The 27,577-nt window shown below is 38.2% G+C and overlaps 1 protein-coding gene across 2 annotated transcripts; it reads left to right on the top strand.

Moving 5' to 3' along the window:
- The first annotated feature begins 276 nt into the window (after positions 1-276).
- TRA2A (transformer 2 alpha homolog) lies at positions 277-27,577 on the top strand. 2 transcript variants are annotated; one of them, XM_086614319.1, is made up of 8 exons: positions 277-500; positions 9,819-9,952; positions 11,654-11,753; positions 15,446-15,634; positions 24,920-25,035; positions 25,551-25,658; positions 26,342-26,409; positions 26,590-27,577. In XM_086614319.1, the coding sequence occupies exons 1-8, from the start codon at positions 465-467 to the stop codon at positions 26,598-26,600; spliced, it is 762 nt and encodes a 253-aa protein (XP_086470445.1). In that variant the 5' UTR covers positions 277-464; the 3' UTR covers positions 26,601-27,577. The 2 variants fall into 2 exon arrangements, with proteins under 2 accessions (XP_086470445.1, XP_086470444.1); XM_086614318.1 differs by having other exon boundaries at positions 11,582-11,753.

Below are 27,577 nucleotides of genomic sequence, written 5' to 3'. Positions count from 1 at the left end.
CAGGAGGGAGCGAAAAGGAACGGACCGGACGGCTCGGGCAGCCCCTTGGCTCCCGCGGCGCCGCGCCCCAAGAGCTGCCGAGAGGAGGCGGGGCGAGGCGGGGCGGGGCGCTCCGCTCCCGCCCGCGGAGCGCGCGCGCGCGGAGAAGCGGCTGCGCATGCGCGCCGAGGCCCCCGCGAAGCCCGTCGCAGCCGCGCTCGTTGTCCCGCCGGCGGCGCCTCCTTTGTGACAGGCGGGCCGAGCCGGGCCCCGCCCCCGCGCGGTGTCGGGCGCAGACGGAGCGGAGGCGCCATTTTGCGCTGCTGCGGGCGGCGGTTTGGAGGCTCTGGCGGGAGGGAGGTGGCAACGGTACCGGTAGTGGTTATAATAACAGCAACAACCATAGCGGTAGCGGTCGTGGGTGCAGTTGCTGCTCGGGACTAGTGTTCCCGTTCTCCCAGCCCCGTGGCCAGGACTCTGCCGACATGAGCGACGTGGAGGAGAACAACTTCGAGGGGAGGGTGAGTGGCCGCCCCTACCCTGGCCGTGCTGAGAGGGGCTGACTTGACCCGGGGAAGGTGGGTGGGGGCGCTCTTTTTCCTCCGGCCCGGTAGGGGTGGGAGAAACGCAGCTTGTCTCTAAAATGGCTTCTTCAGGCGCCCGAGTCTTGACTGGGCCGTGGGCGACTCGCGTCCCTTTCCTGTCCCTCTCTCCTTTTCTGTGCCGACCCGGCGCTGAGGAACTGACCCAGCGTGGGCCTGAGCTCCGCTGCCTTCCCTCTCACAGGCTTCCTTCTCCCATCACGTCTCTCCGTCCCCATCCCCCTCCGTCGGGGTGCGGGCCCCGAGCTTTGGTGCTGCGGGTTCGCCTCTACCCTGCAAGCGCAGTTTTTTTCTTTAAGCGCTGCTGTAGCCCGGTGTTTCGCCCTGTTTCTCTCTTTATTTTCTTTCCTTCCCTTCCCGTGATCCCGAGCCGTGCTGTTGTCCTGGCCCTCTGTTGTCTGCCGGGTCTGGGCTTCGGGTCGTTTCCCTTCCCGTCCCCACGCTGCCCGCGGGCAATGCCCGTCTCCCGGTCGTGGCCGGGAGAGCGTGGTCCCGCGCAGTGCAGCCGAGGCCTCCGCCCGCGTGAAAGAGGAGGGACTGGGTCCTTTTGTGAAAGGTGCGCAGCCTCTCCTGGCTGCTAGCCTGGAAACGGGATCTTCTTCGGGCCAGTCTTCCTGAGGCCATCGGCGAGATATGGCCTTCGTTGTTAAACCTTTGAAACTCATTGATCACGCAGCTGAAGATTTTCAACAAGCTGCTGTGGTTTTGTAACCTTGTTAGGCCTGTTTCTTCGCTCTTCCCTCTGATTGCTGTATTTTTTCGTGTACGTGTATGACTGGACCCTTCCATTTTCAGTGTTTTTTATTTCCTTAGTGATGATCAGGACAAGCAGGAATTAGAAGCTGCTTGAAACAGGAATGAAACATGTGCTTTGTCCTCAGTCCATCACTATTTACTCTTTTTTAATTTTGCAGAGATTTTTTTTTTTGTTCAGTCTTTGAGAGATGCTTTAGAGGAACACCTGAGCATCCTTTTGGTGACTTTCTCTGACGAACCAGTGATAGCAGCTTTGCAGTTATATAGGATTACTGCCTGGGGAAAACAAGCAATGAAATTTTGGAAGAGCAATGTCATATTCCAATAATTATTTTTACACTAATATTGTTACCCTTTTGTAGTGTTAGTAAAAAAACCCAAAACATTCCCTAGGCTGTGAGTGCTGTACCTGGCTGTGCAGTGACTGCTGCTGGTTCCTCAGGTGAGGTAAACAAAATCTGTTCTTGTGTTGATTGCTTGGACAAAGATGGCTATATAGCTAAGCTGTTTTCAGCTAAATAAACTAATCTCTAAAGGGAAAACAGCTAAGTCTGAGAAAGTTGAGCAACAAGTATGCTTTGTTGTTTTTTTTTTAATTTTTTACTTCAATCTCTTTTACAATAAGATTGATTTTTAAAAATTATTTTCTTGTCTGTATTCCAACTGTGGTTTATTGTTAGGAAATATTTATGTTAGGTTCATCCACAGAACATTTGTGTTAGGTTCCTTGATGGATCTGTTGTTCCTCTTACAAAGCTGATCTAGCAGTGTGATTTCAGTATTTCTGCGTGCCTTCTGCCAAATGTAGAAGTGAAATAATTCATTTTGAGAGTATGTGAAGTCTGAAAAGTCTTACGTAGCGGTTTTCGTGACTGCTACTTCTTAGTTGGCTTGTTCTTTTTTCGTGGTGGAAAATTTACCTGTTGGAAAGAGCTGCTGACCGTGTTGAGTCTTCATTTGGAAAACTTCTGTTCCTTTCTCTCTCTAACACTGGAATTTTTGAATCAATCTGGCATGTGGCAGTGTCTTGTCTACTGGTACTTTGTTTTAGAACTGAATGCAATGGCAGGTACTTCATTCATTTATAGTTTTTTTTTCTTTCTACTCATGAAGAACACTTGTAAACAATAAAATATTTGAAATAAATTATATTTCAGTCTGTAACATTTTATATTTAATTTTCACTGAAAGTGATCACAGGCATAAAATTAAGCATGTGAAACTTCAGGGCTTTAGTGTTTAGTCTGCTATTCCCGATTGCATAGAACTCTATTATGCACTGTGGTCCAGTTTGCGGTATGCAGGAGCGTGGAGAGTATGGCATAAGTTTTCAATGGGAGAAAGAACTGCAGAAACTGGAAGAAAGTTTGTAAAGAACTTTCCTGGAAATTGCCACAAATAAGAATTCTGAGTACCCTTTCAGTTCATTCCCCCCACCGCCTTCAGTTTAAATACTAAATAGTGTGATGTGCTTTTGAAAAACTAAATGCCAAGGGAGTAAGGGAGTTTTAAGTTTAGTTTAAGTCCTTTTATATTCTACCCGTGTAGATGCTTATTGTGCCAAAAGCACTTCAATGAAAGTTCTTGCAAGTAGTGATGAGGCTGCTTGTTGATCTGTATGAAGTTTTGTCTTAAAGAGATTTCTTTTTTTCTGCTTTTCTACTTATTTTGTGAAGAAAAAAAGTTCATTTGTAGATAATGATAGTTCAGTTATTTTTCTTGATTTTTCCCACAACATGATTAGGAATTTGACTTTTTTTAAAAAAACAAAAAGCATATTTTTAGCAGCATTAAGATACTGTCCATTCATATGCTTTGCCTCTAATTTATTATTTTAACATTATAATGTTAATTAATCTGAACAAGAAATTTAGAATAATCATGGAAATAATTTTCCAATGAGATTGCATACTTTGCACTGTTAAAAAATATTTCTGAAGTGTTGGGTAGAATCAGTGTAGACTTTTTTGTTTCTTCTTGAGCTTCTTGCTTGTTTTTTTTTTTTTTAAAGCAAATGTTAATCACGTATGCTCAAAGTAATTAACATCTGCTCTGTTTTTATGTCATTTTGTTTCAACTTAAGCAAGTTCTGTATTAAGACTGTGGCTGATTGAACAGAAGAAATCCCCCCCTCAAACAAGCATGATGATTTAATGCGAAGAAATTGACAGAAGAATTAGAACACAGTGGATGTGCTGGGGCTAAGTTTATGGACATTATGAAGAAAAAAAAATTTTAAGTCATGCTTTTTATCCAGTGACTTTTGGAACAAAAGTCGTAGGATTTTGTCACAATTGAATGTTCTTTGTGAGCAGGTTAGACAAATAAGGCTTTTTTATCTTTTATTGCTGTCAGATGACAGGCAACTCCCATATCCTTTCATATTTGGTGTTATTTTTAGTAACGCATTGTTAATTTGGTGCACATTCTGTGATGCAATTTTATTAAAATGTTTCCCAGAGCAGAGAACAAGTTGGGAGTCTGAACTAACCTACACTTCAGAAGCTCTGCTTGAAACTTGGATAATTTTTTTTTTCTTCTTCTTCTTCTAATACTTGATTTCTGTAATCTTAAAAGTTCAGTAGTTTTCTACCAATATTAGTGTGCTTTTTTGTGTAAATAGATAAAACATTTTTTATCAGAACAAAGATAGAACTCCCCATTGGTTGTCTTTCTTCATTCTAATGGGGTGCCTCTTCCTGCTCTGTGCTGAATCTTAGTGATCTCAGTCAAATAAAGCTCTTGAAATACATGATTTTGCATATGAGCCATCTTGTTGAAGGAAGTATCCATAGTTCATATGTGTGCAAGCAGCTTTTTGGTTAGCTTAACTGTGAATATCTCTTCATGAATTGTATGCCAAATACCTGATTTCATATATGTTCTAATGTTAGTTACCTAAATCTGATCAACTTTGAGATCGTTTCTATGGAAAAAAAAAAAAATGGGGGAGGAGTCTGTTTAGCCTTCGTATTCAGCCTCTCTTCTAATGGCAGTCTGCCACCTCGATGGAAGGGAAAGCACATTGCTTTCCATACCTTTTGAAATACAAGCATGACGGTGGCCTTATGCTCAGGAGTTCTGCATTCGGTTGGAGAGTGCTGTCATCACCCTGTGGTTTCTAATGAACACTGTGGGAAATGAGACTTTTTCTGGAAGTAAATTTTTTTTTTCTTATTTTTTATTTTTTTTATTTTTAAATCAAGCTTAATAAATTCTAGATTGTTCTAGACTATGTCAGCTTGGAAGACTGCTCTTTTTGAAAACAAATTCTGTTTCCTATATTCCATATGTAATAAAGGAATGACTACAAAACCCTCCCTGAAGAGGTATGTTTTCAAGCCTCAGTGAGAAGACCAACTTGTAATTTCAAAAAGTTTATTGCTGAAGCTTCAGAGCAGTATCGTTGAGAAATGCATAAAGTTTGCTGATGCTGGTAACTTTAAAAATATACATCTTCAAGATAGCACAATTTAGGAGTTGCTTTTTATACAGTTTATTACGTATACTATCGAAATATTTATATAAGAACAGCTAATTGAGGGATCAATTTTATTTTTAGTATAGGGTGACAGTGCATAGTATGAAGCAAAAATTATTTAACTTTTCATCTGAGTTTTGGAGAAGGTTGGTAGATTCCTCTCAAAACAGTGGTTAAAGTATGATCTTGTCCTTTCTCACGAATAGGATGTCACTAAATTGACAGTTTTATCCAGCGAATATAGGCTGCTGCTAAATTTCTGTTTCTTTTTTGACTGCTTATATTTTTCTGTCCCCTTATAAAGCTAGACTTCATTTATATTTTTGAGTTTGGGCAGAAATTTTTAGAAGGATTTTTGTGAAGTTTGAGCTGTTGTTTTGCTGGCTTAATGGTATTGCTAAAGTACTTGTTGTCCTGTCCTTTTTTACACCACGAGTATTTTTTCTTAAAAAGGTCAAATGAATTTCAACTGAAATCTCTGTGTGATTAATAATTTTTATTTATTTTATTCCCATTTCACTTCCCATGCTTTGCTATAAAAAGCGTAATTCAACTTATTCAGTTCTTTTTATTTCACGTTTCACTTTAAATTTTGATAGCCTTTCTGTCATACTCTGAAATGGTGAGATAAAGCATGACAGAAGTTCAGGACAGGAGGGTGGTGTAAAAGAAAGAAAATTTCCCCCCTCATGTTCTTTATCATATCCTCTCATGATAGGTGTAAACTGAAAGAATACTTAGACTTTTGCAGTTCTGCTTTGTATAGAAGTGGTTTAAATGCTTTTAAAATAGTAATTATATTGGAAAGTAGCGTTTCTTTCGGATGGTGCGAGGAAGATAGACGGTAGATATAACTTGTATCAATTATATGGTTTAAACAGTTGTATCAGCATGGATGAAATGTATTGACATGACTGACATCTTGCTCAGCTGGATCATCTAAAATTGTTGATAGTTGTTCAGTGAATGAATTTATGTGATCATGAGGTGATAGGGGAGGGAAGGAGAAGAGATATCCTTTCCATACCACTTTATTTCATGTTGTCCTTTCTGGGAATAGAGACGGTAGAAAAGATAAAAAAAAATGTTCTCTAGTGCTGTCTTTAAATGCTTCTAGCTGCACATCTTCTTATCCAGAGAATCAGTAACTGAAGCTGCACTTTAATGTACATTTTGTGTTTACCTACAACAATTTCTTTGGCTTCAAGTTCCACTTCTTGGTGAATCATTAATCTCATTTCCTGGTATATGTTTGAGGAAGCCACCACATCTTATTCTGAGGAAGCACGCTGTTACGATTGAGATTTTTTTAATTACTATTTAAGGTGGGATTTTTGATGGTGTTTTTGTTTGGGGATTTGTTGTTTGTTTGGTGGCTGGCTTTGTGGTGTGTGTTTGTTTGGTTTTTTTTTGTTTTTTTTTAAATTTTGCCCTGGGTGTTATTGACAGATGTAGCAATTGTTTTGAGAGGGAAGTCTGATCTGAAGAATACTAGGAGAGTTAGCTGACTTGTCTTTTCTGACAGGCTGTAGTGACAGCAAATCTGGATAGTTTGGCATGGTCACAGTGAGTTATCTGCCTTTAAGTTTGTAAGGGTCAAAGTAGTGACTTGGACAGTTGCGTAATAAAGCCAAAGGCATTAAAATACATACTGTTTTGTAAGATAGTTGTGGGTTGAGAAGCTGAGTTTAAGGAATGCAGTCTTATCTATGGCCTGTAAATGACTGAGGATCTTTAGAACAGAAAGATAAGAAAATGTTGAGCATCCAGAGAGAAATTTTAGTCGTTTCTCTCTTAAGCAGTATTTAATTTATGTGATAATGATGCAGGGAAGATCAGAATGTATAGATTGCTTAAAGACTAGTGCAGAATTGAGAGATTTTAATGCTTTGGATAATAGAGGTGTCTGTTTTCTCTTGTCAAAGATGATGGAAGAATGTTAACTATTTAATTTTCTTGTTTGTATTGCAGAATGAGTATGAATTGCTTATGCAGAACAATTAGGTCGGTCTGTGATATAGACTAAGATACAGCTTGCCAATTATTTCCTTATAGTAGGAAGTAGAGGAGGAAAATTCTTCAAAATCTCCCTTTGTGACTGACTCCTTGAAGCTCTGAATCTCTTTAATCCCTGCCTGTAGTTGCTGATATAAATCTTAGTAGGTACTTTTTCAGCATCATCCTTAAGTCCTTAAACTCTTGCAGGTTATTGTGATTCCCTTAGTCTCTACTTTTGGAGCACTGTAGGAGATATAACTAGGTGATCTATGTTGCATCAGAAGATGAGATGTAATTGCCTGCCAATGACAGACACAGTATGCAACTTCTAACAGGTAATCTCTCTTTAGCTGCAGTTTACATCTACACTTTCTTTGTTTGAGGAAATTTGAAATGTGTAAGAACTTGTGCTGTCACCTCTGTCACTCCAGTTTTAAAGTTGTATGTTTGTGAGTGCAACCCCCAAAAGGGCGTAAACAGATAATTCTAAAAGGACTTGACCTACGTGGAATGATGTAACATTTGCTTTTGGCAACTTAATACAGATTCATTGTTGTAACTGATACTATTAGAAACTCTATGGGTGGTGTCGTAAGATGCTTCAGTTGAATAGATAAGGACACTAAGCTAATTTTTACATTGTATGGGAGTGATTGGGTCCTTGGTATTTTTGGCACCTCTCAACACTTCTAGATTGTGTAGTATCTACTTTTTGTTTTGTTTGGTTCAAGCTTCCAAAGTTCTTGTTCAAGAATTGATCTTCACAATGCAATATCCTCATGAAGGAGTGACTGAGGAGGGTGAATTCATTGTCTTTTTATTGAAGGGTGTTTTCTAAATCTGAACGATGTCACATTAAATGTTTTTCTATATTGCTGATCGCTTTTACTAGGGAGGGGAGTGGAAATAATCCCCAGAGAAACTAGTAATTGTTGCAGGGAAAGAAGTGTAAAGGGAAGAATTAAGGAGGCTATCAAACTTTGAAGAATACAAAAATAGAGGCGAAATGATTAAAAAGCGTGTTAGTGATTCTAAAAGGAAGTGTTTTTTTTAATAGTGACAAGTGGATTTAAAATGTAAAAATAAAAGCCTCAAATAAAATTTGGTTATATTTAAGTGCACGTACATCCTTTTATTTCAGTGAAAGTCATGTAGCTAGATTAGCAGATAGCCAGTTTAATAAGAGTAACCTGTAATGCAGACTTGATTTTATATGATCCATGTGTCACAGCCAAGCTTCACATTTGGCTTTCATTGATAAGTTTGGCAGGCCTGTCATCCCAATAGGTGACATTCTCCATGTATCTCTTGTCCTTTTTATTGAGGTAAAGGGGAAGGGAAGGGTAGTGTAGCTGTAATACTTGTTAGTAAGAAGTCTCCCAGGTTCCGTTTCTGGTGGGTTTGTTGTCTTGAAATGTGAGGACAGCATCCTTTGAAAAGAACTTCAGCCCAAAGTACTGAAGAATTTAACTGCAAAAGAAAATGCAAATCTGGACATAGAGTAAGAAATAAATGAACATTGTGAGGACAGGCGGGAGGAGAAATGATACAAATAAACATGAAATTTAACACGGGAGGGGAACTTGATATGCTGCTTTTTTTCATTAAGAATTTTGTGCATTTGTTGTGAAGTTACAGATGTATATAGCATACTACTCTGTAGGGTTTTTTTATAGCTGAGCTCCCTAGAAATGCTGTACACTGTAGAATGTTAGGAAATCCTAACCTACTCTTTGTTTGCTTGTTTTCCTAGTTTTTCTCTTGTGTGCATTACCATGCAAGAAAAAAACCCTTCTGTCTCTACTTTTATTGGATTGCTTTGAACTGTACTATTATACATCTTTTTTTTTATATGGATTAAGCTGTATGCAAGGAAAACAGGATAACAATGAGGAAGAAAAAGTAGGAAGAAAAATAATTTGTTGCATATATCTATGTGCATGTATTATGAGAGTAAGTATGTGCATAGATCGGTTTTGACTGGAAATCTTTGGCCATGCTGTTGAACTGAGAGTGTCTTAGTAATGTGTAGGAGTAGAGTTTGGGATATTCAATACTGAGAAGTGCATAGTTGTTATTTCAGGGGGGAAATCACAGTTATTGATATCAATACTTTAATATAATTGTGCTAATTAGTTTTTAGTGTATCTGTGTATCTTACAAAAAATTCTGGAAGGGGAGGAGGGTAGCTTTGAAAATACAGTAAAACACTGAGAACTCAGTAAGCTCATTGTTAGAACATAGAATACAGTTTTAAAGAATTTTTTTAAAAAAGAAAAAAAGTTGTTTTATAAAATAGTTTCTTGCACTTTACCTGCTGGCTTTTCAATTTGATAGATAACATCTGAACTCCAGCAGAGTTTTATAATCCCCACGTGCTTAAATATACTAAATGTTCTTTTTCCATTAAGGTTAATGTTCGTGAAGAAATTGAAGAGTTTTTTCCAAGAATGTGGAAGATAAATCAAGATAAAAGAAGGCTAATGAAAAGTATTAAAGATCAGAAAATTAAAATTGAATGGGGGAAAAAATTGAACAGAAGATTGGTCAGATAGAAGCACTTGAATATTTTTTTAAGGCTATAATGAATTGTTTGAATTGGGGAAGAATACACGAAGTATGAAAAATGAAAAACTCAATGAAGAATGAAGAAAAGTAGAAAGCAAGAGTGAAGTAGAATTAAAAGAATCTGGAAGAATGAATGGGTCCTAGGTTAAGTAAATGTATGGTTTATGTTCCAGTGTCTGTATGATCAAGTTGTAGATGAATTTGCATGATTACTTAGTTAATAGAGAATTGGTGATCTGGTTCAAGCAGGGACCTATTTGAGGAAAGCATACAATATTAACAGTGGGTTAGCAAAATGAAATTTGTTTTGGAGGGTATTGCCTAACCATTTGTTTTTCAGGAGCAATCAATGTAATAGAATTACTGTACTTTAAATGTTAGGAGTTAGGCATTTATACAACCAATACCATTTTTAATACTGTCTTTTTTGTTAGGAGTCTCGCTCCCAGTCAAAATCTCCAGCTGGGAGTCCTGCTCGTGTAAAATCGGAGAGCAGGTCAGGATCTCGCAGTCCATCAAGGGCTTCCAAACATTCTGAATCGCACTCTAGGTCAAGGTCAAAATCAAGGTATGTCCAGGAAGTTATTTGTGCTAACTCAGTGTTACTGCTTATGCCTGTTCTTTTGGTAGATGGATGAGATTTCTTTTGTCCTTGTTGTAAAAATTATAAATCTTCTGGGGCTATGTTAATTTGCATGTTTGTCGTAGATGGATAAAGTTAGGGAAAGATTCCATGAATAATAAGGCATTGGTATGAATAGAGAAAGTAGTATAAATAGAAGAAGTGATGTAGAAATCACAACTAAAATTTGTAGGTTTATCTCTTCCAGAAGAGAGAGAAGGGATTGCATCTTAATTCAGAAGGGATTACATCTCAGTTCTGTAAAAGTTTCTGCCTACTTCCTCAAAAGTAATTTGAAGGGGATCTCTTTTGTGGACCTCTCCTTTAGGAAAAAAAAAAAGAAAAGTCAAGTGAGAACTGCAGCAAAGGTAGCCTGGGTTAAATAAAAAGAGTAAGCTCTAACTGTTGGAAATGTTGGAAGATGTTCCTTGGGGAAGTTCTTGACATTCCTTCGTTGGAGGCTTTAAAAACAAAATCCAAAACCTACGGCTTAAATTGGGTGTAGATAGCTTCTTGTTTTATGGGAGCTTTAAGATTTAAATTCTATTTTCAATGTTGCACTTGTCCTTCTCTGTCCTTTTCTACCCCAAGTGTGTGTGTGCATAGACAAAGTTTTATAGTTCTCCATTCTAAGGGAGCTTGCTCAGAACAGACGAGGAATGTTTGTCTTCTCTAAATAGCTCATAAGTATTACCTGGCTTATACTACCTGTTTCCTCTCTTCCCTTGTACCATCTTACTGGTGAAAATAGGGAGAGCTACCGAATCCTTCTTTGATCAATGGAGAGAGAAGCCAGAGACCAGCATTTGTATCTCTGGGGGGGAAAAGGAATAGCATAGTATTATGTTGTTCCTCCTTCCCAGTTCCTGGGAGAGATCAGTAATCCATCTTCCCTATTTGTACACTTTATACTAGGGCAGCCAAAAAAGAGTTGTTGTGCTCTGAATTCCCAAAGTTCAGCGTAATATTATAGCTTCGCTTCTTGCAATGTTTATCCGGATAACTAACTACTTATTAGGATACAGTGCTAATATGAAATCATGGAACTTTGATGGAATGATTCACGTTTAAAACTGAATTTACCACTGGCTGGATGTCTGCAAAGAAATGCTTGAGGAGTTAAGCAGGGTTTTTTTTTTTGTCCTGAATAATTTTCAAGCCTAGGTGAACTTCATTAGTAGATACTGCAGCACTGTAGTGCTGCTGGATCTTGCCATTTTTCAGCCAAGACGGTATTTTACACTGTGTCATATGTGGTTTCTATATCCTTGTGTAAGTGTTAGTTACATGTGCAACCAAGCTGATGCAAGTTTAAAATTTGGACTTCCAGAAAACTATAGTGAATGAAATCCTTGTTGTATGCCAGAAGCACTCTCACAGAGTTAAAAATGATGCTACTGAGCAGGGTATTGGAGATCTGTGCGATCTTTAGATATGCAAAGTAGAAGAAACTTAGCTATTTTAATTGTAGAGAGCCTCTTAAAAAAAACCCTATTTTTCTCTAGGAAATGTAAAGCTACAATTCAATATGTTACGTGGATGTGACCCTAACTAAAAGCTTTCTTTTCGTTGAAGATCCAGATCCAGAAGACATTCGCACAGACGTTACACTCGTTCCAGATCCCATTCCCATTCTCATTCCCATAGGAGACGTTCTCGAAGCAGATCGTACACACCAGAATACCGTCGTCGAAGGAGCCGTAGTCATTCTCCAATGTCCAACAGGAGAAGGCACACTGGCAGCAGAGTATGTCATGTTCATCAAGGCTGAGTATCAACAAAACAATTAACTGCTTACATCAGTGTAGTCCGGGTTACCTGCAGGCTGCTGTCTTGTCACTGGAGGGTATGGGAATTTGGGGAGGGAAGCAATCGCTGTACTTACAGCTGGGCACTTATTTCTTGGGCCTGCAACTGGCAGGGCAGTTGTAGAAATTCATTGAAAACCTTACCATTGCAAGTCAGTATGTGCAGATAGGGTGAAATCTGCTTCCGTCTGCTCTAGGAGTTGAACCCTTCTGATTTTCTTTTTGCTACAGTTCCGAGTATATGTACCCTTCATGAAAACAAGACTTTTTCTGTGCATGCTTGCAACGTGACAGTATTGATAAGATTGACTAGAGGAACCAAAGAAGAAAATTCTCAAGTGTTTATTTGCTTAAAACATACAGCATATTATGTTGAAGGTTGCTTGCGATTTTATACCTCTGAGGAATTAATTTGGTTTAACTTGAAGAAATAAACCCATGTGTTGTTAGCTAATCCGTAAATCTTAGTAGACTAGAAAAAATTACAGTTAGGAAAAGGATCCGTAAGCCTCTGAAAACGTAAATTACAAGTATCTTTGTATGGACAGGGGGAAGTATAGGTACACCAACCAAGTTCTAAGATGGTGATCTTATGTCATTCTGAGAGATTTGGCTGTCCAGGTTTAACCCTGCAGGCCACTAAACATCATGCAGCTGCTCACTCACCCTCACCCTCCCCCACCCCCAGGGAATGGGGAAGAGAATTAAAGGGGAAAAGGGAAGGAGACTCGTGGGTTGAGATAAGAACAATTTAATAATTGAAATAAAATAAAATAAAAAGTAATAATTATAACAAATAGTATACAAACGAGTGGTCCACAATGTAATTGCTCACGACCCACTGACCAATGCCCATCGTGTCTCGGCTAGTCATCCCGAAATGGAAAAGTCCTGAAACCACAATCCCAGAAGCACAAGAGCCTTGAAGAGAGATCCAAAGAGAGCGCAACTTCCTAGCCATCCCCTGTCTGTGTAATGGGCACGATGTTGCATGATATGGAATATTCTGTTGGCCAATTTGGGCCTCAATCCTAAATCAAATCTCAAGTCCTGACATAGTTGTGGGCCCTTTGTTGCAACTATGCTCCCTACCAGTTTGTTGTGCACCTGCACACTGGCAAAACATGGAAAGATGAAAAGTGTCCTTGATGTCTCAGCAGCAACTGTAAACATCGGTGTGCTGTCAAAATTCTTCTTATAACAAATGTCATACTAAATCCAGATCACAGAGCTATTCTAGCTACTAAAAAGAAAACTAACTGTCCCAGCTGAAATCAGGACAATGGCTGCCTTTATAATCAGTTTCAGTGCCTTAGCTTCTGGTTCCACATCACTTCAGGCTGATCTAAATGAGTGCTGTTACACACAGGGCTGCATCTACTGTGGTGAGGGCTGTGGTACTTTTCTGATCTTTTTAGTTTTATTCTGGTTTAGTTGCTCTGAATTTTTACTAATCCTATCAAAAAGAGTATAGTTTTTTTGCAGGCTTACCTTGGTGAAGCAGCTCACTAGGACCAGTAAGACCAATGTGAGGGAGAAGACAAGTGTGTGGAAAAGGGCAAGACCACAGCAGTGCTAATTTACAGTGGCTTAAGCTGTTGCGAAGCAATGTTCATAGTTACGCTTTTTGTGGATCGTTGCCAGTGTGTAATCATGATGTAGTAAATATGAATCTAACGTCTTGAAAAATTGGCAGGAATAACTGAACTTCAGAAGAGTTAGCGGATTTCGTGGTGCAAGATGAATGAACCCACTTGACTACTTTATGAAATATTAGACTATTTTACTCTGTGAAGAAGTCTTTTTGCCTTGGAAGTGACTCTATGAAACATGAAGCTTGCTTTCACAGTGAATTTCACATTAATTCTAAGGAGTAGTTCTAGTAGTGTCAAAACGAAACTCAAATCAAGCAGATTTGAATCCCCTAAGTAGTGAGGTCCTAAAGACTCCAGGAAAATTGGTAGCAATTTTGCCACTTCTGACCATGTAGAGAGCTTGCATACTGTGTTGATGAGAGGCAGTAGAAAAAACTAACGTAAAAGCTGTCTTTTAGTCCTCCACAGTCAGTTTAGTCCTTTCAGTGGTGATGTAACTGTTACTTAACACTTCTGGTGCTCAGACTGTTTCTTGGTACTTTTCTTGCCTCAGAAAAGGTAATAGGGCTTAAGTGTAAGGGGGATGTAAGAAAGGACAATACTGATATGCACTGTGCGGAGGGACTTGTCCAAACAATGATATAAAAGATGAGAGATTTCATTAGACTCACAAGAGTTTCAATAATAAAAGGAGTATAGCTGTTAATGCTGCTGCATTTTCAGATAGATTGAAATACAGAGTAAAAAAGAAAACTAAACCTGTATAATTAAAACGTTCAAATGACAAGCTGCCAGGTTTTGTTGTGCTCTTCAACTATAATAAGAAATTGTAGAAGATTCATGTCTTAAAACATGGCAGGAAAGAAACTTCAAATATACGAGTAGTTCGGACATCTTATTTTCACAATGGGTTTCTGAACAAAAGCTCTGAAAAGAACAAGACAAAAGATCTAAACCTGTTCATTCTTTGAATCAGACTGAAAGGCAAGCTGAGGCATAAATTGCTGTGCATCAGTGGCTTTGAAAATCTGAAACTGAAACACTAATTTCAACTGTGTCAACTTCCTAGTTGATATTTTAGCAGAAACATTAAATCCCTGTGCCTGTTGCTGCTGTTTTAAATTTCTGCATCTAGTATAACTAATGCCAGAAGCTTAACTGAGAAAACGAAAATTTTGATAAAAATAGTGCTTACAGTGAAATTGGCACTAGATGAACTCTCTGGCATGTAGAGAAACTTTGAACCTAATAGAGAAATTGTAGAGAAATATTTGGCTTCCGTTAGTTGAAGCAAAATGCATTAAGTAGATCTGTATCCCGCATCACGTTAAAGAATCGAGAGTCTTGCTCTAGAAAAGTGTGCAGGCTTTTGGATTACAGTTTCACAGAACTGGCCTTCGGCAGTTGTTACTGTCTAGATGAAAGCAGGTGGTGATTTTCATCCAGTTCACGAGTGGAAAGAGATAAAAGTTTCAAATGTAAATACTGACTTTCAGTATAGCTGGATAGGAAACACTGAGGGGGGAGGAAGTTCTGATAGAAGCTAAAACTGTAGTTCAACGGTCCATGTTTAGGAGCTCAGATGCACTTAGCGTGTGCAGCTGGAAGCAGCATGCACTCTAGTACCAGTGGTGACCATGCAGAAAGGCTGAAGGTGGGAGTTGTTCTTAGCACAGGCCTGTATGTCATGTCTGCAGCTTGTTGGTGATTTGAGTGTGAAATACTAATAATAGACTAGATTCTTGTTGTTCTATAGGTTTTCTGTAATCAGAATGCTTAATTTTTATCAACTAAATTTTTCACCAATGTGAGAAGTTTGTCTTTTTTCTGAAATGAAAATAATGACAGTAGTTGCTTTTTGAAAATATCTTTGGATATTGTTGTTTGGAATAACAACTGTTGAAGTGTTAAGCTTTGTAATAAACTATGTTTAATTTTCTGCATATTATTTTTTTTAATAATTGAGAAAGTTTGATATGCAAATGTATAACTTGTTTTTTATAAACTTAATTGGAGTTGAACGTTTTTCTTACCAGGCTAATCCAGATCCTAATACGTGTCTCGGAGTGTTTGGTCTCAGTTTGTATACCACTGAGAGAGATTTGCGTGAAGTGTTTTCCCGTTATGGACCTTTGACTGGTGTTAATGTGGTTTATGATCAACGGACTGGACGATCGAGAGGATTTGCTTTCGTTTATTTTGAGAGAATCGATGATTCTAAAGAGGTAAATTCATGCTTTACTACTTTTAACAGATGTACTCCTCGTGCATTGTCTTTATGGATGTATCTGGGGAAAAAAAAAACACAAAACGTTTTTGAGTGCGTATTCACTAGCAGGTTCTCACAGACTAATTTAAAATAGTTTGTTCAAGCAACATGGCACTTCTAACAGGTGAAGCATTTTAGTTCAGTGTTCAGATGCTTGGGGAAGTCTTCTTGAGTATGAGCCGTCTGTATTGAATCACTGAGGAGCGTTGTGCTTTGATTTTTAGTCTGTTTCTTCAAAATGAAGGTAAATCTTTAGATGTTCATACAAGCCTACTAGTATTTTTTAAATACTTGGAAAGTTGACTTTTCAAAGTAGCTTTCTGTATCTATCAAAATTCTGAAGATTCTCCTTCTATTTTTTTCTCTAAAAGCATGTCATTGTGCATTGGAAAAATAGCAGGTTTTGTCTTGGCTTGAGCCTTAGTGACTTCACTAGTTATAGGTAGCTCTTTACAGCGGAACTAAGTTGTCATTAGTATAATTGATCTGTAAGGAAAGAATCAAAAAATGTGGACAGCAGCCTGTATTGTGATTCACCACAGTGAGCAGTACTGTTTTTACCTTTGTAGAGATACTGTGAGCTTTACTACGTTTACTGGAATTTGTAGATGAAAATGCTGTTAAAAGTAGGGAGACATCCTTTTTTTCGAAAAATTTTTTTGTTTGTTTAAGCCTTCACTGTGGGTTTATCTTTCTTTTTGGGCCAACTGACTCACAGACTTCAAGCATCTTGTTTATGAATTAATAGTCTTGGGCAGATGTTTCAGATTTGCTGTTTGATTCTGTTTACATTAAATAAGTATATATGTAATGCTTGGATGTAACTCTAATCCCTTAGCATTGAAGGGAAGGAGGGTGACAGCTGTGGAACCTACTATCCGTAGCTGAAAAATGAACACTGATGCTAGTTGATACTTTAATGAGAAAAAAAATGTTTCATGGAAGACTTGGTTGGACTAGATTCAGTTCTGATCTTTTACTAATTTCGGGTATGATGGCAACAGAGAATCAGTTTATGGGAAGAGTAGAGTTTGTAGTAGATGTATGTATGTGGTGGTTGCAGGTTACAGAGGTAAGTAAAAGGACAGCATCCTGTGTATTCCAACTGTCACTTTAACAGGTGGAAAGAGGGGTTAATGAGGTGGTGGATAGCTGTATAGCCATCTTCAGTAGCCTACTGTCTTCTTCTAGCCTCGTATTTCTTTGCACTGAGTTTGGTGGGATTTTGAAAATGTGACCGTTTTGTAGAAAGTTTAACTTGCACAGCATTTCTTGTCACATTCATGTACCAGTCTGGTCTCTTTTACAACTTCATAGGTCTTTAGAAGTAGGATTTTTTTCTAGTTGCCATGGGCAATGGTCATGCATGACACCATGCATTTCTTAAAACGCTCCGTGTAAATAGCATGAAGTATTTTGTTTAGTATAAAGCTGTTTTGGCAGATACTACAAAACTGGAATGCAAAGAAAAAAAAAAGATATTACTTGCAGTCAGAAGTACAGAAATACAGACAAGCACCTTAAGCAGGAACTGAAATAATTGGGAATGTAATTAAACCCATTTTTTTTCTCCTCAACGGGCTGGTGTGTGAAGAGGAGGAAAGGATGCAAAGCCTCCCAACACTTGGAATTTACATAACTGAAATATTTTTGCAAAGAGGAGAGGAGAAAAACTTGATTATTTGACAAGATTTCATGGGCCTTGAGGACAGATTTGAAGATTGCAACAAGTGGTAGCTAGTGTAGAAAAAGGAGATACAGCTGTAGGCATGAAACTCTGTGACAGGCCCTGCAGGAGAATGCTGAAGGACATGAAGTAATTATCTGTGTGGAAGATAGATAAAATCTGAAAAGTTGAGTATGCATAAAAACAGTGATGCTTGAATTACTTTTTTTCTGAGTAAAAACCTCTCCTCTTAAAAAAACCCAAAACAAACCAAAACAAAGAGAAAACCACCCCAAATTAAGAAAAAAAAAAAAGGCAAACAAAACCCCAAAACCCTGAGTCTCCAAATAAAGAGAATAAATATAAGACTCTAGATGAGATGTTGAACTAAATTCCAGCCCTCTTAAAGCAGTCATAGATGGACTAGATGTGTGTAGAACCCTACAGAAAAAGGAAGATTTCACATAATCTTCGCTGTTGTCCTTCCAAGAGAGGTAACGTTGGGAAGCTTTTCAGCTGACATGCTCTCAAACACTGTTAATACTAAATCTAACACCAAACAAATTGTGAGTAGTTATGTTTAAACTTCCAGAGCTTGGTTTAAGATAGGTCAGTATCAGTATTGGATTCTGTTGCAGCTGAATTCCCTCAGGATCTTTGTTGTCACTGGTTACAGTTCTTACAAACTGGATGGGTTATTGAGCTAGTTAAAATGTTGCTATGTTCTGAAATCAAGTGATGCAATGTTTCTAGCTCCACATCATGGTAAAGGTATTTAGAAATGTCAGCTGGCTCCATGTGGCGGAAATCCATAGACAATGTAAAACAGCGTTTTTTGAAGGTGATACTTTGCAGTGTCCTAAAAACAACAAAGGGACAAGAAAAACAACAAAGGGACAAGAAAAACAACAAAGTTTTTCTCTTATGCTGTTTTAGACTTTCAGAAACTCATATTGCTTATGACACCGTAGCAGCCTTGTCATTAGCTGTTTATGATCGTGTTGGTTATAAAGGGGAGCAGAGATTTATCTTTTGGTTACTACTAGGGAGAGCAGCTGTTGGAGCGTTACAGTAGCTTCAGTCATTCCACCTTAACAGGAGTGGGAAAGAGATGTTGGGTGCATGTGTTCTTTCTAAAGAAGATTTCTTGTGGAATCCCTTCTGCTCTGTTTGAGACTCAGCTGAGACTGTTAGACCATGAAGATTCATCTCAGAAGGTTGCTTTTCTATCAAATGTCTTTTATTGCAGAGGTCTAGTGTTTGCAAGTGTCATGGTTTAACCTGGCCGGCAACTAAACACCATGCCCCTGCTCACTCATCCTCCCCACCCCCTGGGGAAAGGGGAGAAGAATTAAAGGGGAAAAGGGAAGGAGGCTCATAGATTGAGATAAGAACAATTTAATAATAATATGAAATTAAATTTAATAATGGCTAATAATGATACATTAATGTATATATGATTATAATAATATATACAAACAACTGATGCACAGTCTAATTGCTCACCACCTGGTGACAAATGCCTGTCCCGTCCCATCAAGCAATGCTGAAACAGTTAAGTCCTGACACCACAGTCCTTGAGGAGTGAGAGACCCGAAAAGAGAGTGAGAGAGAGAACTCCAAGAGACTGAGAGCACCTCCCAACTTCCTGGTCAGCCCTCATGTATATACTGTGCGTGATCGTTGCATGATATGGAATATTCCGTTGGCCAGTTTAGCCCTCAATCTTAAACCTAAGTTCAAATCAGAAATCAGAAGTTGTGGACCCTTTGTCCTGGCCATGCTACCTCCTCAGCCTGCTGTGCACTTGCGTGCTGGCAAAACTTGGGAAGATGGGAAGCCCTTGATGTCTCAGAAGCAGCTATAAACATCAGTGTGCTATCAACATTCTTCTTCTAACAAGTCCCATAGTAAATCTGAAACACAGAGCTATTCCAGCTACTAAAAAGAAAAACTAACTCTGTTCCAGCTGAAACCAGGACACCATGATAGCACTTGGGTAGGTTGTTATGTTCTGACCCGTATTAAAGATGCTCGTAGACACTGTCTTTAGTTCGAAACATGATAGCAGACAGTAAATGTTGAGGATTGACAGTTGTTTCTCCAGAACATCCGAGCTTTTGCTGTGCTAATGTTGGTGTTGGTGTGCTTATTCAAAGCCTATTTGAAAAGCTTATGTATTATCTGCCTTTTTCTAGAAGAAAGGATATTCTCTTTGTAGGTGTAGTGTTTTTCTTTTTTTGTGAAGTTGTGTTGTTTTTCTTAAACAACAACAACAACAAAACTTCTCTAAGTAATATTTGGTATTGCTTTTTTGCCTTGTGCGTTGCAGTGGCTTGTCTTACATGGGCTACCCTTCTGCTAAGTCTTCAGAACTACATGTGTGGCATTATGCAAAGGACAAGATCTTTAAACATCTGTTGAAGACCTGTTTCTCAAGATTGGCATAGTTCTCAGTATTGGCAACACTGACACTGAGCCAGTGGATATTACAGTTTTGCAATATTTTGCTCAATTACAGAGGATATTCACCTGCCTGTCCCATTAGGATTTTCTTCCTGTTTAGAGGAACACAAACTTTTGTGTAGTGGGATACACTTCAAAACTGCAAAAAAAAAGTTGAGGAGGGAGATTGATTATTTCAGGGTTGACAGTAAATTGAGAGGGTTCTGAGTAAAAAGTGCTGGCTGTTCTAGGGACATAATTCTTACTAGAGTTACCAGGAATTTCATATGCCATTATCCAGCTTTTCAGTAACTCAGAATATGAAATATTGGTTGTTGTTTAAACTACTGTGAATGTACTATGTGTCTGTAGCAAGAACTCATCTGAGAAGCATTAGCTACAGCAGCTGTTGGTAATACGGAATTTTCCCTTTTCTAATGCTAGTTATGCTTTTTATAGTCTTGACCATCTTTCAGAACCGTTTTCTGAAGTAGCATTCATTAGCAGTCAAGACAAACTTTATACAGGGAAACTGAGCTATTAACGTAATTCAGCTGACAAAGAGCAGAATAATAACAGGGTTTTTCGGTTTAATTTGCAAGGCATTTCATCTGTGGTGCACGCAGACTAGCTTAGAAACATCATTATTGACCAAAATTTCTCCTATAGCCTGTTGAAGAAGTGCTTTAAGGATTGTTTGTGGTATCAGAAGGGACCCTTGATATACCAGAAAAGAACACAAGAAGGTCTCAGATGTTTGGAAATACAAGTTACACGCTTCCGGAGACTCTGAAATACTGTGAAATTGCTAATACTTGCAGAAATACATCCAGTTACTCATTCTGGTTCTCTAAAATCTTGTATTTCTTGACTCAAAACTCGTTGAAGTGTGCTTTAAAGAGAATACATTTAATCAGTAGATGTTTAAACTCAGAAATTTATATATATAAATTATCATTTATTATAATCTAATAATATTTTTAAAAACAAAACCTTAAATTAGAGAATGCAAATTGACTCTTGTTCAAAGGTGAAATGGACACTTGAATTCAACTGGGCAGACTGCAGTAAGTGTAGAAAGCTGGGTTGCCTAATTTCTTTTTTCATCTCAGATTTTTTTTTTTTTTTTTCCCCCCTAGAATGTCCTTTCAGATATCTTCATTAAATCCAGAGCTGAACTCATGAACCAGTTTACTAGGGGGGAAAAAAGCTAATCTATTATGTTGTTCATCCCATGCTGTACCTGTGATACAGTGGAGATGATGTTTTTATTGGTAGCATTAAGTACAATATGGGAAGGACTTCAGGTAAAAAAGACACAAACAAGAAACCCCCAAAAAACACAGCAAACAAAAAAGACAGTCTCTTACATAGTTACTTTTAAATAATGAAAATACATTTTCAGAATGAGTCCCAACATAAATTGCTGATGTTTTACTATTCAAGTGTGTTCAGTCTGTATTTCACTAACTTTATGGTGATGTGACATTATTGAAGTAAATTTGGAGCAGCTAGACACAGTTGAAATGAAGGCTTGATGATCTTTCATACCATGCACACAGTATCTTGAGCTCCACGGTAGAAATGTGAAGTGACTGTGACAACAGCTCTGCCAAGTCAAGTTCTCTCCCTTCTCTTCTCTTCTTCCTTGCACCCTTCCCCTGTGGCCACAGTGCAGATTGCAGAAATGTCCCACATTGTTTCCTTGTCCAAGCTGCCCTTTGTGGCATTATCCAGACTAAAAGATTTATTTCATTTCTTCCAGTGAGTTCTTGATTGCTTAACTAATAGCAGTCCCCTGTGTAAGTTTGTGCATACAATTAAAAGTTCAGTGTTTCCAGGCTCGTTTTACTTTACCTGAATGCTAATACATGTACAAAGCAAACCAGACTGTAATAAATATCAATTGAAATTGAAATCTGTTAAGTTTAATGCTTTCTTTCTGTTTTGAGCCACTGGAGGCTGTGATCCTGTAGTTTGGGAACTGCTAATTTTGTCAAACTGACACCTTACAGTTAATAGTTTGAAGGAGCTTTGTTATTGTGGATAGACTGCTGTAGGTTTAAAACTATAATTTAAGATTGTGTTATTACCTGTGCCGTTCCCAATCCTCTTTCTCTGTTTTCTGACTGCAAACAAATAGGTATGTCTTCTGGCCTACAAGGTCAATTTCTCCTTAGAATTTGCAACCAAAACTAATAGTGCATGTTTATAGGAATCCTGTTTGCTTGCTTGCTTACTGTTATCTTGCAAAAGCCATGCAAGTTTCTTAACAACATTCAGATATTTGGAAGAAAATTCAGGTTGAAATAAAAATGGACTCTTGACAGTTAAAGGCTCCTAAGAGGGTATTGTGTGGCTTAAACCCCAATGTAATTTGATTTTTCTCTTCAAAATATTTCATTTGATGGTCTAGAAAATACAGTATTTGAGAAGGTCTCCACATTGTTAGAGCCAAGTTTTTCCCTTTGACTTGTAAATGTTCTTAACACGGCATTCATGCACACCCAAAAACAGCAAGAAAAGCAAACTGAAATTTGTTTTGAATATGACATGCTAGTCTAATAAAATTGTAAAATCCAAAATTTGTTTATAAACTGTTTTGACCTTAAAGAAGACACAAAAAGTCAGTAATTAGAATCACTAATATGTTTTTACAGTGTTTACACAAAATAAATGCTATCATATCACTTGTCTGAAACCAAGTTTTCAAATAGGTCTTTTGGTCATATTGCAGCAGTCATTAGTTAATAACGACAACTTAAATATTTTGTTTCGAAGATTCGATGTGCACATTAAGAATGATGCGGAGAGTTTGAAAACATCTTTGGAAGGAATTTCCAGTTGCTACTGACTGAATGGGAGTGATACTATCAATTGCTCTGGGATTCGTAATGGCTTATTGTAGGTTTTGGCTTTTCTGCATTTGGAGGATGAAGTCAGAGCTGTAGAAGGCTTTGTTATGTCTGTATATCTATTAAAGATTTTTATTATTTTAAATTTTTTAGCTGACAGTTACTGCTGACAGCTGCTGAAAGCTAAGAAAATTAAAGTTCTAATACTGGGTAGGTCATTAGGCATTGTGACCGGGATGTCTGAGTTTCATACAGACTGGTTAACTGTGAACTAATCTTTATACACTGACATGTAGCACTTTGGTATTTCCAAAACAAACAATCAAGTCTCAAAATGAACTTATTCATCTGTCTTGCTGTTATGTTCTTCTCTCTGTTGCTCCCTAGGTCAAAGAACTCTTCCTCTTAGAGGTGTTGTGTCTTATTTAGTTAAAAGAATGATGTACTAAATGTTCTGGATTTGAGGTGGCTTCTTGTCAGCTAAGCTTATTATTCTGTAAGTTTTTGGTCGGACATAAAAGTGTTGTGAAGCAGAAAATTCCTTACCTTTCAAGACACCTTGCATATTGCTGCATTTCCAGAAAGGTGCTTTTCATCATGAAGTTAATTTTTCAGCCAGTCATTTGCAGCCTTTGTTTTTAAGTTTGTGCACACGTACATTCCTAGGGTGTGTGCACAGATTTATTTTAGTTTAGATCATCCTTGTGGAACAGGACTTGAGAGTGAAAAAAAAGTGTCAAGACTAGGAAGCTGAAGCTAAGGATCATGTCTTGTTGACAAAACATACTTTAGTGTATGTTGAAAGACTTGATGCGCTCGTTGGTTCTGCCTTGCAGTTAGCTAAATGTGGTTGTATTTTTGTATGGGAACAGCCCTCACTAGGTGGCGATATAGTATAAACAGTGTTATTAAAACACAAACTGAGTGTAGTGAAAGAGGTTAGTGATAATCCAGTCACTTCGAGTTTGGGAACCTCACAGTTAAATCATGTGAGTGTCAGGTTTTTGTTTCCTCTATAACTTGTATGTTATTTCAATAAAGTTCCTGTTAGAGAGCTGCAAAAAGTTCTGAGTAGTTGTTTGTTTCATTATTTAAAAAAAAATAAAATAAAAAAAAAGCTCTGAGGCACCTTCATGTTTTGAAGTTGTGTATTGTTCCTCACATTTGAAATTTAAAAGCGAAGTGGTTGTGGTCTTTATCTCAAGATTGTAACAGTGTCTCTTTTCCACACATGAAAAAGGAAAATCATGTATGTTGGACTAAGCACTGTGCTTAAGCGTCACAAACTAAGTGGTGTGTACCAGTATTTCAGAGATCCCAGAGCAGCTGATGAAAGGATCAAAGAAATTTGCTTTGCAAATTCCAATAGCTTTTAAGTCCAGCATTAACTGTTTAAATTTTTAAGATTGTGGTTTTGTGTGTTTGGCGTTTGTTTTCATTTTTTGGGGGGTTTTTTTGAAGTTACTATTGCATGAATATAATTCTCAAAAGTATGCTGTGTGCCTTTGAAAAACTACTTTTGTGGTTCTGAGTTTGTGAAAGGCCATTGTATTGATTCTCAAAGAGTAGAGAAGCTGTGTCTGGAACACCCAGTGAGTGTGTGCCGGGGCTGCGGGCGGGTCTGAAGGCACAGTCTGCTCAAGCACAGACCCTTATGTGTATCGCTTTAGCGAGCTGCTATTGTGAGAGTGAGTGGGGAGGAAGGTTGTAATTAGGTATCCATGTAGGCTGAACCCGCCATTTTACTAAGCTCTGCTGGAGTAGGTCCTTGTAAGGGAGATGGCAGGAGGCTGGGAGAGCATGAAATGGCAGCCGACTAGCAGTAATCCGGCCATATGCACCCTACAGGAAGCCACTGTTTTGCTCGGCTTTTGAATCCGCCCGTCCCCTCTGGGTCAGAGACGGTGGTAGGAAGGAAAGATACAGTTTTCAGAAAAAGCTGATTTGGCTTTCAGTTTACCTTTCTGATGGGCAGAAGACAAAGTCTAGGGAAAAGTGACTGTGCTAGTGGTTAGCACCGTGCTCTCCTAAGAAGGGTTTGCGAAGGGTTTGTGTGTCGCATTACTCCAGCACCCCAGTGCAGTCCTGTAACACTGCCGGCAAAGGGGTCAGGGGACAGATGAGCTGTTCGCCACAGTGGGGCACTAGTAGCCAGTCTAATGAAAACAAGTTCTGGGCTTGTTTTTCAGATGGAAAATAACGTGTTTTGTACCTAGCCTTCCAGAATTACCAGTAGGTTGCAGGTTTCACGTCCCTGTTCATGTCTCTCCTGCAGGCAATGGAGCATGCGAACGGTATGGAGCTGGATGGCAGGAGGATTCGGGTGGATTACTCGATCACCAAGAGAGCACATACACCCACCCCAGGCATCTATATGGGCAGGCCAACACAGTAAGGAGTTCACTCATTTTCTGTAGTGGGACTAAAATTGATTTAAACTGAATTTTGGGAGTCTGGTTGAAGAAATAGAGCTACAGATACTTTTTTGGAATTTTAGAGTTATGCCAATTGTATTTTATCGTGAAGTCACTAACATAGAGTGCAATACTATGGTTCACATGTCCTATTAAATCCTGCTGTAGTTTATTGTATCTTTATTTATTAAAAAACACTGAAGGAGTTTTTTAAAAAAATAAATCCAGCACAGTCAGTTAATGCACCCTTAGCTTACTGAAATACAAAGGTGCTCGTTTGCCTTTGATTTTGATGAGAATTAGGCTCTCATCCCTGGTGGGTTTTCTGGGGTTTTTTCAAGGCGTTTTTCTTTAAATTTTTCATTGTTAGATTGTTTCATGACATAGTCTTAAGTGTCTGATTTACAAGAACACTTAAAAAACCTTTTAAATAATTTAAATTAAGGTGAGGAGTAGATATCTGAAGTAATTTTTTTGCCTTTTCTCTAATAGCAGTGGAGGAGGTGGTGGCGGTGGAGCAGGTCGTCGCCGTGACTCATATTATGATAGGGGATATGACAGAGGATACGACAGATATGAAGAATATGACTACAGATACAGGTACCTGTGGATTTGTTTTGTAAAACTGAAAAGCTAGGTGACAAAAAAAGTTACTCAGTTTGTAGCAAGATTCTACACACATGCTTGCGATGTATTAGAGCCTTATTACATGAGGTTTTGTCAGATTAAAGTAGTCATAATCTTCAGTGTTTGTGTTTTACAGTAAACAATTGGGCAAGGGATTAATTTTGCTACCTGAAGAAGGCAGAGTGTGTGCCCTGTGAATCTAGTGGACAGATAAAAAGGGAACTCATTTTTCCATGTGTATGTAGAACCAGGGACAGCTGACACACAGTCCTGTTAAAAAGGGGTTATTTGTAGATGGGATTTTTAATGCTTGACATTTCATAACCATCTCACTGTTTCGAAAGTTATGTAGTTTCAGAGAATGTTGTTCAGCAAGAATTGTAGGCGTCTGTAAAAGCACTTCATGTGTTTGCTAGGCTGGTGAGAGTTTATTAAATTCTGTATCTGGGAATATCTTACAGTTTTAAACGCATCCAATAGAGGAATATAAAAGCATTTGTTAAATAACTGTAAGCCACAGCCAAATAAAGCTGAAATCATTCATGCAGGCCAAGTCTTTCAGTGCGAAGGAAATGGTTCTGTTTTGTAGAAGTGATGTGAATAAGGCTTCTTTCATAATGGATGTCGTTGGGTTTCTTTTTTAACTTCTTTTAAAGGAGACGATCGCCATCGCCTTATTATAGTCGATACCGATCACGGTCAAGATCCCGTTCCTACAGTCCGAGTAAGTAAATACAAGTGAATGAATAGAATCTGGCTGGCTTAAACCTTGTTGTTACTAGTATTAACCGACCAGTAGAAATTCTGAATGTGAAAGCAGAAAAGCTGGGTACATTAAACCTGAGTTGATGGGTGTACAGTTAGTTTATAGTAATTGTGTAAATTTTTTTTTTTTTTCCCCCAGGACGCTACTGAAGATAGAAGAGCTACAGCTGAGGACATGATTTTTAAATACGAAGTTCAGATCTTACCTTCCCTACTGCTCTCCCTCCCATCCCTCGCTTCCTGGTCCTTCATCCAGCTCTTTTACAAATCTTTGGTTCATTTAGAATATACATACTTTCTGTTGAAGTATTCCTGTTTTTCATCCCTCCTTATTGTAACACTCTGAAATATTGTAATTGTTGTAGTTTTTGTGTAGTAAAACATCTTAAGTAAAATGAAATAGAGAACCCAAAGTGCTGATACCTTTTGGAAGTCGTTCCTATTTCGTTTTTAAAACAATTGGACTCCTGACTAATCGGAAGAGAGCATTCATATTTTTAAAGCTTGCATGTCATGTGTAATATACACACTCAGATACTTTAATATGAACCTGCATTTCCAAGTAACTCGTTAATCTTTCTGTTAAAATGTTTGCCTATTACTTTGATAAACAAGTAACGACTTTGAGCCTTTTCTGTAATGACAAATTTACTTAGATAGTCATGAACCAGAGGATTTTTTTTTTTTTTTTTTGTCAGGTAGTTGCTTTGAGTGTAGACTCTTTGAGCTAGAGTAAAATTTGGTATTCGACTGACTAGGAAAATAGATCCTTGTACACTCAAAATTAAGACTGTATTTTATAGGTAAAGTTTCGGAATTGCTACGCAGTGGATAACGTTAAAAGTTAAAGCTGTAAAAATCTTGGGTTTTTTGTTGTACTTGGTTGAATATTTCCCCTTAATTGGCGCAAGAGAAAAAATATTTATTGAACATAGCAATTAGTTATATAATTTGCTGTTCATTTAAACAACAATAACAAAAACTGCCAACTTTTTGGTATTGCAATAATGATTAAGCACGTTTCATTTCCAGTCCTTTTTGGAGTTTTGAAAGTATGGATGGAAAAACCTACAACTACATGTAAACCTTTTTTTTTCCCTGTTCAATAAAAGTTAATTCCACCGAGA

This window comes from Tauraco erythrolophus, chromosome 7, assembly GCF_009769465.1.
Source record: "Tauraco erythrolophus isolate bTauEry1 chromosome 7, bTauEry1.pri, whole genome shotgun sequence".
In the NCBI taxonomy this organism is placed as follows: Eukaryota; Metazoa; Chordata; class Aves; order Musophagiformes; family Musophagidae; genus Tauraco; species Tauraco erythrolophus.
The sequence above is the reverse complement of the archived record's forward strand: the minus strand, read 5'-3'. Positions and strand labels throughout refer to the sequence as shown.

Bases quoted from the DNA above. Each gene is read 5' to 3' on its own strand.
- TRA2A (XM_086614318.1), top strand. From the start codon at position 465: ATGAGCGACGTGGAGGAGAACAACTTCGAGGGGAGG. The intron at 501-9,818 runs GTGAGTGGCCGC...CTTTTTTGTTAG, and splicing joins AGAACAACTTCGAGGGGAGG to GAGTCTCGCTCCCAGTCAAA. The intron at 25,036-25,550 runs GTAAGGAGTTCA...TTTCTCTAATAG, and splicing joins TATATGGGCAGGCCAACACA to CAGTGGAGGAGGTGGTGGCG.